Consider the following 15,147-nt stretch of genomic DNA (forward strand, 5'->3'; position numbering starts at 1 on the left):
TTAACCCCATGTACAGTGCATATGCCTTTTGCTGGAACAATAAACAAAATTCTATGTCCCACAACATTTAAATTAAAACAGAAATTTTTTAATTTGCAAGAAATTGCTGAAATTTGTGGAAAATGGAAGAACGTCAGTATGGAAAAGGACCTTGAACAGAACAGTGGTTCACAAGGAACAAATTGAAATAGGCAGCAGTGGCTGATGCCGGGACAGAGCTTCATGCATCACGCACATTGGCTCCGGGCCCTTAGAGAGGACACTGTACTGGAAGGGCAGCAGTGGGGAGGCCTGGCCCGGCTTTAAATGGAAAGCCTTCCTCCGGCCTGTACTCTTTACCTCTGCCTCGTCATCTGAGTTTTAACATTGTATTGGTCACTACCTCTGGTCAATAAAGTACTCTGTTTCTTCGGAGCCACTGTATTTGAAACAAACAGCTTCCATCAGCCCATGAATGCACATCACATACATCCAACACGGATGGTGCTGCCCCTGCTGCCTAGCCCCTCATCAGCTCCAGGGTCACGTGTCCAGGAAGGGGCCCGCTGTCTCTGGTGAAGGGCTCCGTACAAAACTGAAGAGTTTCAATCCACTGTCAAACAGCCTACTGATATCTGAAGTTGTGTCCCCCCTGGTAAGGTCCGACCACAGGGGTACAAGTCCTCCTCAGAATCCAAGCTCTGTCACCTCATTCGAGATGTTAACTCCAGGAAAACTGCTTCACAGAGCATATGCCAAAGCTTAATTTGTCAGATGGCAACTCCAGATAAATTTCCAAATCTATAAGAACCATAAAATACAAAATGCAGCCACAGAAGGCACAAGGCCACTGCTTCTCAGCAAAAGAAGAGCTGTCTCTTCTTTGGAAGCATCTACCTTTCATTCTGCACATCTGTAAACTACAAACTTGGTCCATACAATCACTGCTAGTGACAAAATTAACCCACAGGCATCATGAAGTTAGTAAATAAAGAGAGTCTCACTAGTTATCTGTTTTAAGGTGATGTGACTTAGCAAAGGCTGTGTGCCTGTGCCATTCTTGATGCCCTGCACACTTCATCTCGCACAAACACATCTGGCTTTAGTTACCTTTTGCCACTCTTGGGAAGGGGAAATAGGTGTGGTTTTTCAGTTATGCAGAATTCAAAGTACAATTATAAAGAGTTAAGGAATTCAATGGTTTATCCATAAACAGTCTTAGAAATTTCTCAACCATTAGGGATAAGGTGATGCTGCAGTCTTGGGGGTTTATCCATCTAAGAAGGCACAGTAGCTGTTGGTGCCAAGGTTCCTGTGCTGTTTTGAAAATGAGCTTGGTGTTCCATTTGCCGGTGAGATGAAAGCAAATTCTGTGCAACTTTCTGACCATCAATACAGTTTTTTACCCCAAGTATTACTGTAGTGCCTGGTACATAGTAGGTGCTCAAAAAAGTGTTCAGTAATGGGGGAGAGAATGCACATTCTCTTATTTCTTGAACTACTGTGACAGCCTTGCCATGAACCCCCAGTGCTGCTGGAGGCCTCCTTCCATCTGAGCACTGTTGAGAACAAGCTCTGGGCTCCAGAACAGTTACATCTGCTCCTGGTGCCAGTGTGTTCTTAAAATCTCTCACCACTTCTATTGACCTGAATTCCTGTAGCAAATCCTAATTCATTTAAACTCATATAAATTCACATGAGCATTACGCACACATTCCATTAAGCAGAAATGCAAATATCATAATATCTTCCTGTTTGCAGATAACCATCGTATCCGTTAACAACGTAAACATGTGTGCCAGAAGAGCGAAACAACCCACCAAAGCAACTCCTCTCAGATGCTCTTTCAGGTCTCCCAAAGGGCAACTGCATCTCTAAATACCCATAAGCCATCAAGGGCCCAAAAAGGCAGCCATCTGTGAGCAGAATCCAAATTGTGCTACTACTTTATATGCTTTTTTATTCTAAGTTCCACTCAGTGGGAAAAGGGAGCCCCACACGGTAGCGTGCTAGCACAATGTTTAAACCATTCACCATTGCCAACACCTTCAGCTTGACACCTTATTCTTTTAAGGTTAATTAGAATTCCAATAGGATACCCATCGAGCATGCATTTCTAATTCATCAAATACGAAGATCTTCCGAGCAAGGCAAATCTGATAAAAACTGACCTTGGCCTCTGAAGACTGGTGCTATAGAGAGCATTTCCCCCTAACTAAATCTTGCCGATGTTTTCTTTCAAAAAGGTACCTCTAAAAAAAGCGTGTTAACTGCAAAAAATCGAGATTAAATACAGATTGAACTGAAATACACACTTGAGACAAGTGCATAATTGAGACCCGATTTCGTCATGCTCCGGCAAGCAAGCAGGCTCTCAACAGCCGGAACGAAGGAACAATTGGATATAATTCTGCTCAGCTCAACCGCACCGAGCAGCCTAATTCCAGGCAGTTGTAGACAAGCTATTGTGTCCTACAGATTAAGGAGGTGTGCTCGGTTTTCAGGAGAGCCTGCCAACCAGCTATATCTGCAACTGGGTGGGATTATTCTCCCCTGCCACCTTTCCTAAAACAGATTATAGTTTGGGTTTTTTCTTCTTTTCACTTTCATGAAGCTTGTAAGGATCAGGAACACTACCTGTGATAACAAAGATAAAACTTAGAAGCAATTTAAAAGGTGAAACAAACAGATTCAAGCACTTGGCTTAGACGCCCACCAATGCTCAACAATCCAGTCACGGTGACAGGCCAACTTTGAATCTGAAGGCATAGCATCATATCAGACACACACACACACACACACACACACACACACACACACACACACTTAGGATACCATATAAAAAGAATCTATTAGCAGGAAGTGGGCCTTGTGAAGTGTGCCTCATTGGTGATACATAATTTTAAGGTTTTTGTATCAGTAGCAGGCACTGAAATGACAGCCAATTATGTGTGCTAGGCACTGCAGGCACATCATCTTATTTATCTGATAAAGCAGACAGGATCCTCTCACTAATAAGAAGGCTCAGAAAAGCTAAACCTTTGCCCAGAGGCACATGGTGAGAAAGTGAGGAACGCAGGATAAATCCACCTGTGCCAGGGCTCCCCACCCCTGTGCTCTACCCCTGTCCTTCTTCCTCACAGGACTCCATGAAGCCCAGGGATCTGCCCTGTCTGCAGCCACATGCACAGGGAATGCAGTGGGCCTTAGTCCCAGGAGGAGAAGCTGATCCTGTGTGCCATGCTCCTGGCTGAGCTGTGGCTGGCCCAGGCACCAGCCCAGGATGCAATGCTGGAAGTGTGTGAGAGTGGTCTAGAGCAAACATAAGGGGAAGAAACCCTCCTTTATGTTATTAAGTCTTGTTGTGAGGATATGATGCCTGAGGCCACTGCAACTATCTTGAGACCCAGTTTGCAGAGAGGGGAAAGTGCTGGGATGGGACCAACATGGCGGCAGAGCAGAAGGATGGATGATTCTGCATCCCTAAGGAGAGAACAGAGCCACCCAGATGGCCATTACAAACCACTCAGATTCCAGATTTACTGTTTATGTCATTTACATAGGGCTGTCTGTGATGTTCTGATATGATGTTCTTTCCTCAGGACCACACACCACTCTGCACAGTTCCTGCTAACTGCCCATAAGACCCAGAGCCTGGGTTTATAAGATGACAGCCTCAAACTGGAAGAGCATTTGCAGCCAGGCAGCAGATGGATCTAAGAAGTGAGTGCTACTTAAGTTTGAGACCATGGTCTCTAATTAACTGGGTCTGTTACAGAGCCAGAGGACTCCTCTAACCAAGAAGCGGTTAGCCCATCAGTCCAAAGCTCACCTTTCTAGTATGCTCCCATACTGTGTGTCTCTGAGCAAGGAAATCTTGGCACTTCTGCTTCCCCATCTCTGTAACTGGCTACCTCACCGAGCTCTAGTACAGAACAGGTGAGATGCACTTCAATCGCCTGACTCAACCCCAGGAATGCACAGACACTCAGTGAACGCCTGGCACACAGCAGGTACTCAATGAATGGTAACTTTAGAATATTCACTAACTGGCCACAAACTGAAACACAACACTGCTGTAAGTCTCAGGGGTGCTGTTTCCACACCCAGCAGCCTGCTGAAAACAGGCCCGAAAAGGACTTCACTGTGACTCATCTGTCATGTCTCCAAAGGCTGGTGTCTGCACTTGTCACCACGGGGACCATAAGTCAACCACTTGTCTGCTGTCCTGTGAGCTGTCTGGCTTTTTTGTGAGGGCCTCCAGGCACTGGGACTTTTCCTCTGGAATCCTTATTACTTCCAAGACCAAACAACAAAAGCCCAATGATACAGCCGAGCAGAACAGAAAGGAATGGAGCCTGAGAACGTATCCTGAATCCAACACTTCCTGGCTCTCTGACTTGGCCATTTTGCCCATATATCAATCCGTCTTGGTTAATTATGCCACCCACCACACCTCACAGGATCATGGAGAACTTTCTATAAATGACATATGCCAAAGTGCCCAGCACATGGTAGGCACTCAGTAATTGTTCAAATAGAAAATCTCAAGCATAAGCTGCCCAAATGCTAACCACTAAAGAACACGCTGACTTGCTTCCAGATACCACAGACACTCTCTGAATTGGCCTCCAGAGAGCTGACCAGCTGGACTGGTTAACTCCCCATCTCCTCCATAGGACGGCCAAAGACACCCAACTCCTTGGAAGGCTCAGCTTGGCCCCCTGCTGGTCCAGGCCCTCACTCTTGCCCAGGGAGGTTTGTGCTTACCTGGAATTCATGGTCTTGAGTCCTAACCATGTTTATGCAAGCGTACTGATAACAAAATGTTATACAAACAAAAGACGTTTTGAACAAAGGAAGTCACTGCTTGGAAAAACACAGTGACTCAGAAACACTCACCAAAGACGGACCACTTTAAAATCGTCAAATTGGGCGTAAACAAAACCATACAACATTAAGTGGGAATTACTTAAAATCTAGAAGGTGCTCCACTCAGAATTCTTAGAAAGTCTCTTTGTTCTCCATTTGAAAATAACAAAAAGTAAACTGTGGCTATGGTTTAAGTCATCTCAGAACTCAAAGACCAGTCCTTAGCCCTGCATCCAAAAAAATGATGAACACATATATATGTTTTTAAAATAAAATGTTTAATAGATATCACTTGTATGATTCTCCAGTTTATTAGGCTTTTCCCACTACAGGTTCTCAGTCACACTGGCTGAGAGATACAGAATTCCAATTTAAACATACCCCAAAGTACTTCAAGATATACAATACAGACAAATCAGCTCCTAACACCTATGTTTTATATCATCAAAAGCATTACCCAATTTTCTACAGTTCTCTAATTTGTGAAAATGCTCTTCCTCTTCACATTCATAGAGTTGTGGATCAATACTGATCCAGTGCCCTCAGGACCCTCCTGAGAGCAGAGGGCAGACTGGTTTCTAATCCCTTCATGTCAGCTCTGTAAAAAGAGCCCATTCTCAGGGCACCTGGGTGGCTCAGTCGGTTAAGCAACTGACTCTTGATTTCTGTTCAAGTCATGATCTCATAGTCATGAGATCAAGCCCCACAGTAGAGCCCTACAACAAGCCCCACATCAGGTTCCGCCCACTGGGCATGGAGCATGCTTAAGATCCTCTCTCTCTCCCTCTCCTCTCCCTTTCCCTTCCCCTCATCAAAAAAAAAAAAAAAAAGAGAGAGAGAGAGAGAGAAGGGGGAGCCCATTCTGGTCTGGTTCACCTGGAATGGTGATTGGCACAGTATAGGTCCACAGTAAATTCTGTGTGTGCCCAAATATAAGGCAAGGGGGTCCCGCCAAAAAGAAATCACTCAAAAAATTGGAATTGTCTCACATTTGGGTTCTTATGAAAGCATATTAAAAAGTACTCTTTAAATTACTCAATTTGGAACTGCAAAACCCTTTTAGGAAAACACGTTTCCCTGAAACACCTGAATGAATGCTAACTGGGGGTACTACAGGGGTCACCTTACACAACTGTAAATACAAAGCAGAAACAAGTTAGGCCAAGAAACTTAGCACACATTGAGCAATTGCAGTAGTTGGACACTTCTGTTAAAACAGGACTTCTCAAAAGATCACTTTAAGAAGCAACACATAACAAGTATTTGCCAACAGGCAAAGAAACCGTGAGTCCTAACCTTAGGCAGCGGGTACTTGTAACCTGGTATAAAATGTCCAGGGGTAGCATAACTACCTGATTCCTAAATGCTTCATCTCAAATGGCTCAGGTGTAAGCAGAGCGAGGAGGTTCTGCTAACCAGGCTAGAGGATTCCAAGTGACCCTACTGATAACCAAAACCCGGACAAAAAAGATGCAGGTGAAGAATGTGGAAAATTGTTTCATGAACTCCAAGGAGAACCAAACAAGAATCAATCCGGTTTATACGTGATGTATTCTCAACGTCTAACTGTATGTAAATACACAATTTAAGCAGACATTTGTTTATCTGCATATCTACAATGTTTACATATCCCAGTTGGCCCAAAAGGTTTGAGGAGCTTCTCACTAGGAAACTTGGAGACTGTCTTTTATTTACAGTCAGCCTGCTACTAAGGCATATATGGTCTTTGCTGAATAATAACCTAAGTGTCCATCTCTTAAGCAACACCCAGCATTTAGCCATGCTATGAGGAGTCAAAGTAATTCCAATAGACAGTAAAGTACCAAAAGCCTACTTGCAAGTAATTTTTAGCTGAAGTCTTTGCCTGCCAAATGTACAGGGTTGTTTAAAGTGAAACAGTATATGCAGGACTTCTGGCTGCCCAAGAAGACTCCCGTTGACTTAAACATCAGTGGGTAAAAAGCCAGAAGATACTATGATCTCCACCTCCATTCTCTGAAAATGATAAAATATAAGACTGGATTTCATTCAGACTCTTCCTGAAACCCAAACTTAGTCCTTATGACGTGGGCCTGTGAAGAAAAGGGTGAGGATTACACTCAGTTAACGCAACAAAAAGAAAGATGCCGTGTTCTAAAGTTTCCTGAAGCTCAGAAAGCCATCATCAGTCTGATTACTACATATTCCTATAAATAAAGTCCACCAAAACCCCCAAAACCCAGCCAACAAAAAATTAACTCCCTGTTACTGTCATTGCTGAAAGTTATAAGCTCAACCTCTTTGACAATTTTTTTTAATGCTACAAATGCCACAGAGTTCCAGGAGCTGCCTCTGGCCTTTCAAATGTCAGAAGTTACCTCCTAACCTCCTGATCAAACACAGTTCACATAAAAATGAGTTGGGAAGACATCTGTAAATATCGACTCATCAAACAATGTCCTAGTGTTTAACTAGAAACATCATTCCAAAAATCATTTAGTTCTCTTAGCAGGAGGAGGGTAACCCGCCCATTCTGCAAATAGACCTTTCAATATAATACCTTAGATGAAAACAGCAAGGACAGGAAGGAAAAGTTTGAAAATGTGGAACAAGCACACTCATAACTATATTTAATCACAATTAAAACCAAAGAAAAACTACTTAACTACTGTCCAGCAGTGATCCCAGGTATAAACATTCCTTGACTATTCTTGAATGCCCATTCTTCCTGATCCATAGGAGAAACACAGTTTGGCAAAGTATGGCATTTAACTCTAAAGCTCAACATCCAAGGGCTTAAATTCCTAACCTCAAAGATGTTGTAGTACTAATTCATATGGTTAGAATTCTCCTAGTTTCCTGGCGTGATACATATTGGAAGAATTATTTCAATGACTTATGAGCCACCAGCTTCTTAAATGGTCAAAAGTAGAGAAATAAGGTTGTGTTTTCTAAAATGAATGATAATTGCAATAGATCAACAATGTGGTTTTTTACCTTTAAATGGTATTTTTCTATATTTAAAGAAAATACAAAACATGAATATCTTGCTTATCACTTAAACCAACATCCCATAACTATCCTCCTGCCTCCATAAAAATAATAGTAGCAGAGCGTGTGAAATGACACCTTCTAAGTAGCTTCTGAAACCAAATCACTGAAGCCCCAAGATAAAATCTTTCACTAAAATAGAAACAGTGAAAAATGCTGTACAATATAGTCGGGAAAAAAATAAAACCTCAAATAATGTCCCACCTGGGAGTGCAACTGTGCCTAAGAGCCCAAGAGAGGACCAGGGTTTCCCGACAGACCAAGTCCAAGAAGGGCTGGGCCAAACATGTCTTCCATTTCCAGGTTAACTTTCCTCCCATTACCTGAAGTTTGTAACTGATGTTCCTCCAACCCCAGTCACACAATTCCCTCTGTCCAATCCCCCCTTGCCAGACAGGCATGCAGGGCCAGAACACAGGAACCACTAAGCACTAACTTTAGGGGCCCGCAGAGGGTGTGCAGAGGGCCAGTCTGAGGGTCCAGGGTAAGAAGACTGTTTCTGTCTTCTTTGATGGGAGGGCCCAGCAAAGTTAAAGGGGGTGGGGGGGGGGGACAGGCCCTGCCAGCAGAGGGACTGGAGGGACTAGAGGTTAGCAGAGGACAGGAAGGTGTGCCCACCCTGGGGGAGGATGAGGTGTCACCACTTATGAACAGGTGGCAAGGTTCCCTAGGACAGCATGCTGTCACAGAGCAAGTGCAGGTGGTGCGAAAAGGGATTCCAAAGAGAGAGGATGGATGGACCATTGGTGCGGACAAGTGGTCCAGAGGGGAGGGAGAACGATGAGGGGGGGTGGGGGTCTAAGAGTTGGCAAGTAGGACTTGAAGGGTTATACTCACAGAGTCCCTGGAGGGAAACAAGGTGGAGAAAGAAGAGCAAGGCGAAGGCCACTGTGAAGCCACCTCTGGTGTCCCCTGCCCTTCATCACTGCCCTCTATACTCACGCGGGCCCCTCCCCCCCCCCCCCCCCACACACACACTGTGGCGCCACACCACGAAGCAGATACCCACCTTTGCCACGGGCGCACTCCTGCCGGTCGCCAGCTCACGCAGGCTGGCGGTGGCGCTGCCCGCCGCGGCAGACAGAAACACCGGGGAGCCCGGGGCGCTGCCCGCCGCGCTGCCCCCTCCACCCGCGAGCGCGGAGGCCGCCCCTGAGCCGGGGCCGGGGCGCGCGGGCGGGCTTCCGCCGGGGCTGGCACCAGCGCGGGGCCGCTGGCGAATGCCGTCCAGCAGGCGCACCAGCAGGATGTTGGCGGGCAGCTCGTCCACGCCGCAGCCGACCAGGATGCGGCACTCGGGGCAGCGCAGCTCGTGGCGCGAGCACACGATGCTCTCCAGACAGCGGCGGCAGAAGGTGTGCTGACACGGCAGCACCTTGGCCGTGGTGTCCAGCCGCTCCAGGCACACCGAGCACTCCAGCAGGTCCAGCAGCGACGACTCGTCCATGTCCTCGCCCGCCGCCGCGGCCGTGGCCGCCGCCCGCCGCCGCCGCCGCTCACCCGGCCTGTCGTCGTCGCCCTCGCTCTGCGCAGCAGCGGCGGCCGCCTTGGACGCGCACAGCCAGGACGCTCCGAGCAGCATGGGGGAGGCGCCGGCGGCGGCCGCGCGCAGCTGCCTAGGTCCCGGGGCCGGAGCGGGGCCCGCCGCAGGCAGCGGGCATCAGGATCGCGCCTGGGCGGCCGCCGAGTAACGGGGCTCCGCCAAGACTTCCTTCACCCCGACTGGCGGCCCGAGGCTCCGGCCGCGGCGATGCAAAGTAGCGCACCGACTGGCCTGCGCGGCAAAGACCGGAGTTCTGGGCCCCGGGAGCCAACTCCCCTCCAGCCGAGCCCACCCAGTCCTTCGGAACGCGGCGCCCGCGGCTGCGAGCTACACCTGTCCCGCCGCTTGTCCACACCGCCCCGCGCGGGGGGTCCAGACACACCACCAGGCACGACACTCAGCGAGCACTGCAATCGGAGTGACCGCCCGCTGCCCGGAGCCCCGCGGCAGGAAGTGCGGGGAGCGGCCGGTCGGGTCCCCGGGGAGGCCTGGGCGCAGCGTGCGCGCTCCCCCGCACAGCTGGTGAGCCGCACCGCCCCCGCGGCGCCTCCATGCGCCCTGGGCCTGCCCGCGAATCCCTGCCCCCAGCGGGTTCCGCCGGACCTTCCTCGTCCCCGGCCGCGAGCACGTGCGCAGGGAGCGCGCAGAGGCCACGGTCAGTGAGGGGCGTAGGAGTGGAGACGCTGCGTCCGCCGGACCTCCCTTAGACTAGGGCGCACGCCAAAAACTAGTCCTGTCCCTTAGGGCACGTCTAGGGCTCCCAGGAACTCCGAGCGCGCCCTCCTGCGCAGGCTCGGCCCTGTCCCCTCCGGGAGCTCCGAGTCTTCCTTCTGGCTCTCCGCGAACCTCAGAGAGGGAGGTTTCCTCCCGACGCTGCGCGAAGGAAAGTTTGGGCGGTGTTATCCCGACTGCCTCCCTCGCCAGCGCCGGCAAGCAGCTTAGGAACAGAGCCAACACCCAGGCATCCTCTTTGACGACTCCCCGGAGCGCTCCCGGTCCGGTCCCCTTTCCAGGCGGCGCAGAAGTGACAAGCCCGGAGCTGCGGGTGTGGGTGCGGGGACGCCCCGCCAAGCAGCAGAGGAAGGCGCTCGGGTTGGCTGAGGCGCCCCGGGGCGGCTCAGACTCCTCCCGGAGGCAGCCCGCCCTCCCCGGAGTCGCTAGTCCGAGGCTGGCGCCGCTGCCCGCCGGACTCACACCCTCGCGCAGGGCACCCGGCTCCGCGCCGCGCCCACTGCGGCGCAGTCTCGCGAACCCCGCTCCAATTTCTCCTCGGGAGACGCAGAGGAAGGGGAATTCGCGCTCTCCCTCCCGACGCCCCGGCTTCTGGGAGCGTCAGAGCAACGGAAGTACGTACCGAGGACCGGGAGCAGCAGGGAAGTTTGGCGGTGGGCTGGGGTCGACCGGGAAGATTCCCTGCAGTGCGCTGCCCCCTCGTGGCCGCTTTGGGTTCCCAGCGCTCTGTGTCCCCCATCTCTCCCAGGGCCAGCACAAACCATGGATCCTGAGCTGGAAGCTCTCACATAGCCAGATAGTTCTTGCCGAAGCTAACATCAGAAGAGGCGCTGAGGGCTCGCCCATCAGTCAGGCTAACCTGTGGTTTGTGAAATTAAGTGTACCTTTTTTGACTTTTTAGGGAGAATGTAATATTTGTTGAGACTTAAATGCCAAGAACGAGTCTATGCATTATTTTATTTAATCCTCTAAAGGGCCCTGTGAGATAATTATTTTAATTTCATTTTGCATGCGAGGGAGATAAGGTTTATAGTTATGAAACCATTGATGCTGAATTTTGTTAATTTTTGTGTTTCCAGAACTTAATACCTACTAAGATCACATTCCATTGGAATATAAATTCTTGATCAACTACATATTTTTCCATTATAATAGCCCCAGTGCCTGGAGCATTTCTTGGTACACAGTGGGTGCTCAATAAATATTTGTGGAATTAATAAAATAAAAGTCTCAGAATCATCACCTAGTGGTGTTTTAAACACCACACATCTTAACATCTCCGTTCCAGGTATGCTGAGCTCATACCAAGTCGCCAGTTCCTAGAAACTTTGCGACCTGCTTTGTGGATGTCTCTCAGTGGTGTGGATTTCAGTATGTATTATTCACATGAGCACTGGCAACTTTGTGAGGTGGACAGCATCTCCGAACACCTGGCTAACAGGAACCTGGGAGCAGACTGCCCAGGAGGCCAGAGGGCAGGTCACAGTGCACAGAACAGCCTTCATGTTTTGACCCTCCCTCAGGAACAACAAAGGGGAATTTTCAAGAGGACCCAGAATGCTTGATTCAAAAGCAGGTGGCATGGACACAGGACACAAGGGGGAACAAGACGGGGAGCCCTCAGACACTAGAAGGGTTTGCAGAGAGCAGGAGCCACCTGTACTCAAATGCCCCAGGTGCATTTGGTAGCAAACAATAGAAATGAAGCCAAGTTTAAATGAGCAGGGTAGACTGAGAATTAGGAGCACCTCACAGGACCCCAGGCTAAGAGCTAGGCCAGCTTACTGCAGGAGTCCCACAGTGTGTCTTGCTCTTCACACTTCTCTATATGATGACATGCTCCTTCCCTCTCTTGTACCAGCTGCCTCCACTTCCCAACCCACAGGATAGGAGACACTGTCAAAGCTCCAGAAGCATTTCATCCAATGGCTTCAGCCACTCGCCAAAGATACTCATCTGATGCTGTCAGGGGCTGGAAGTTTTAAAACCCTACCATCTAGCTTGGCCCAAGTGGTCACTTTCTGGACCAATGTGTGCTGGCCACAGGAGCAGGATCATCTAAAACCTGGCAGCACCCTCAGGAGTCACACAGAAGGAGAGGTGAGAATTTCCAGAACAAGTGGCATGCCAGACAGACCACAGACACATGTGCCAGGGGCCCAGAGCCACCCCTCTGTCCTCAGCTTCCCTCTCTATGGAGACCACACAAGAGCAAGCACAGGGCCACTGAGCCCCACCTTTCTCAGACCTCCTCTATTTCCACTCTACCTCTTCAGCTTCTGCCTTAACCAATTCCCACAGCAAACAGGTTGCAATCCCAAATGTACTTAGAGGCTGTACAGGGCATGGAAATTCATGAAGCGGCATGAAGTGGATGAAGCGATAGAGCATGGTGGGGTCTGCACCTTGCAAAGTGCATAGCTGCTCCTCGGCTCCAGCCAATCACACATTGCCTCGAGGAAACAAGGGCCTAGTATTGCCAGATATTTCTACTTTTCAAGAGAAGTTGGAAGGCCTGCTTTTTATGGGAGATCTCCTGATGTTCAACTGTTGGCAACAAAATAAGTTCTCAAAAAAACACTATATTAGCCAAACAAAATGAATGCATGGCCAAATTGGCCCATAGGCCACCAGTTTGCAGTTTGTGATTGAAGTAGCCAAGTAAAATGTACTACAGTGTAAAGGAATTTAAGGGTGTGAACTAAATAGTTGAAGTATTACAAATACAGTGTTATATTACTCAGTTAAATGTGCACATGTTCAATAAGGCAATTATATAAGTAAATGATTGAGAAGACCTGGCTTAACAGCCACTCACAGGAAAAGATCTTGGGAATTGAGTCGACCACAAGCATAATATGAGCCAACATGAGTCATCAGTGTAGTATGACCGCCTAGAAAAGTAATGAAATCTTATGATGTATTAATGGAAGTTAAAGGATGGAATATGGAAAGAAATAATCCCATCGTGCCTTGGGCTTGTCAGACCTCATTTGCAGAATTACTTTCAATTCTGGGAACCAAATATTAATGGCAGGTGGTAATTGGATCTAGAGGCCTCACCCATAAATTTAGGATGAAGGAAGAGAAGGTGTCTGTCCAAAGAAGAGAAAGCTCAGAGGAAACAGGATGGGTCACTGTATGTCAGGTTTCTGGCTGCCCAAGATCTGAACTCCTTCTTAGATTTGGGCGATTATCCACTTGGTGAAAGTCAGATATTTGTTTTTTTAGCCAGGGTGTAGGGATGTAGCTCAGGCTTTGCTGGTTGAGAGCTAACCGCCCCACCTCCCCGCCCCCAACCCCACCCCCCACCCCCGCCAATGCCCCATGCCCTGAGAGGTAGAAGAAAGGTGGCTGATGCGGCATCATGGAGTTCCAGCTGCAAGGGCAGGTGGGGGCAGATGGCAGGGGCAGGGCCAACCATATTGTATGTTGAGGACAGAGTCAATTGTTGTCACCAGACCCATGCCAGGCATGATTGGCATGGAAAGCCTGGGCTGTGGCCTCCACTACTTTGCCAGTCTTCCTGGTGATCCTATGGATGTCCCAATTTTCCTTAATTAGTTCCTTTTTTTATTATTAAATCAGCCAGAATCCATTTCTGCTGTTTATAACAAGGTATTGTAACTAATATGAATTATTTATTATCAATCAGAAACCAGTGAAGGCCCTCAATATGCAACAATTGTTACCATGCTGAGCAGCTTGGCCTTCATGCTGGAAAGGTATCAAAGTGAGCCATCTGGAGCACTGTTCATTCATTCAATAAATAGTTTCTGTATGTGTTGTACATTAGGTGCTGTGTGAGAGCAGAGCCTGCGGACCAGTACAGGCAATGTGATGCAGTGAGGAGAGACTGTCTCTGGGCTCCTTCAGGCAAGTGACATCACTGCTGTGAACCTCAGTTACTTCTCCTATAAACTAAAAGCCAAAGCATCTCACCTCTTGGGGCACCTGGGTGGCTCAGTCAGTTAAGTGTCTGACTCTGGATTTCAGCTCAGCTCATGATCCCAAGGTTCATGAGTTTGATCCCTGTGGGATTCATTCTCTCTCTCTCTCTCTCTCTCTCTGCCATTATCTCTCAGAATAAATGAGTAAACATTAAAAAAAATTCTAATCTCACCTCTTTAGAGGCTCCTTGAAATCTCTACAATTGAATAAAATGTTAGAAGGGATATTTGTTTTGCCTTGTTATTAGGAAGAAAACTAAAGTGAATTAGAGTTACAGGGAGGCAGGTGTCAGCTAAACATAGAGAAAGACTTTCTAATAAGGTTGAGTTGTCCAACAACAGCATCAGCAGTCTTAGGAAGTAGGATCCCAAAAAGAAAGAATTCAGCCACAAATTATGTCTGTAAAGAATCTCATTAAAGCACCTCTGTTCAGCCCAGCACTACTTCCTTTGGGGAGCCCCCCATCCCTGGTCCACATGACCCTCATAGATGGCTGCTCACTGCACCTGCACCCATGTCCCCAGCAGGCCCGGGGGCTAAGGCTGGCCAATCAGAATCATTCGCCCCTAGAGATGATTAGTCCAGGGTGGCCACATCACTCAGCAGGTCCTGAGATTTGGCATACATATAGATAATAATAGCTCTTGCTAGAGCAGGGATGGGAGTTCATAAAGGAAGCTGTGCCTAAAGCATCCATGTGCCATTATAATCTTGTGTTTGCTTAAGTCAGTTTGGGCTGGGTTTCTGTCACATGCAACCAAGTGAATTTCAACCAAACCACACCATCCTGTGGCTCCCCTGACCCCACCATTAACCTAAGTGCCCAAGTTTAAGACAGAAGCCAACCTTGGAGGCCTCCCCTAACCCAGTCTCTTATATGTACCTAGTCACAAATTTTTTTTCAGCTTCCTAACATCATAATGGATGTGTATGCCCCCAAGTGCCTCCTATATCCCTGTTACTATCTCTAACTGTACCATGGCACTTCTGTCCACAGCCTCTCCTCTTTCCATCCACTGTGGAGTCTTCACTGTGGAACC

At 48.4% G+C, this 15,147-nt stretch overlaps 1 protein-coding gene across 1 annotated transcript in view; it reads right to left on the reverse strand.

The window, feature by feature from the left end:
- Nucleotides 1–12,032, reverse strand: part of SH3RF3 (SH3 domain containing ring finger 3) — a 372,140-nt gene extending 360,108 nt beyond the window's left edge. The window contains exon 1 of the mRNA XM_045443725.1: nt 8,891–12,032. Within this exon, the coding sequence (XP_045299681.1) occupies nt 8,891–9,463 (573 nt within the window). The 5' untranslated portion in view covers nt 9,464–12,032. The remainder of the gene's footprint in view (nt 1–8,890) is intronic.
- Nucleotides 12,033–15,147: the final 3,115 nt, after the last annotated feature.

Source organism: Leopardus geoffroyi, chromosome A3, assembly GCF_018350155.1.
Source record: "Leopardus geoffroyi isolate Oge1 chromosome A3, O.geoffroyi_Oge1_pat1.0, whole genome shotgun sequence".
Lineage (NCBI taxonomy): Eukaryota > Metazoa > Chordata > Mammalia > Carnivora > Felidae > Leopardus > Leopardus geoffroyi.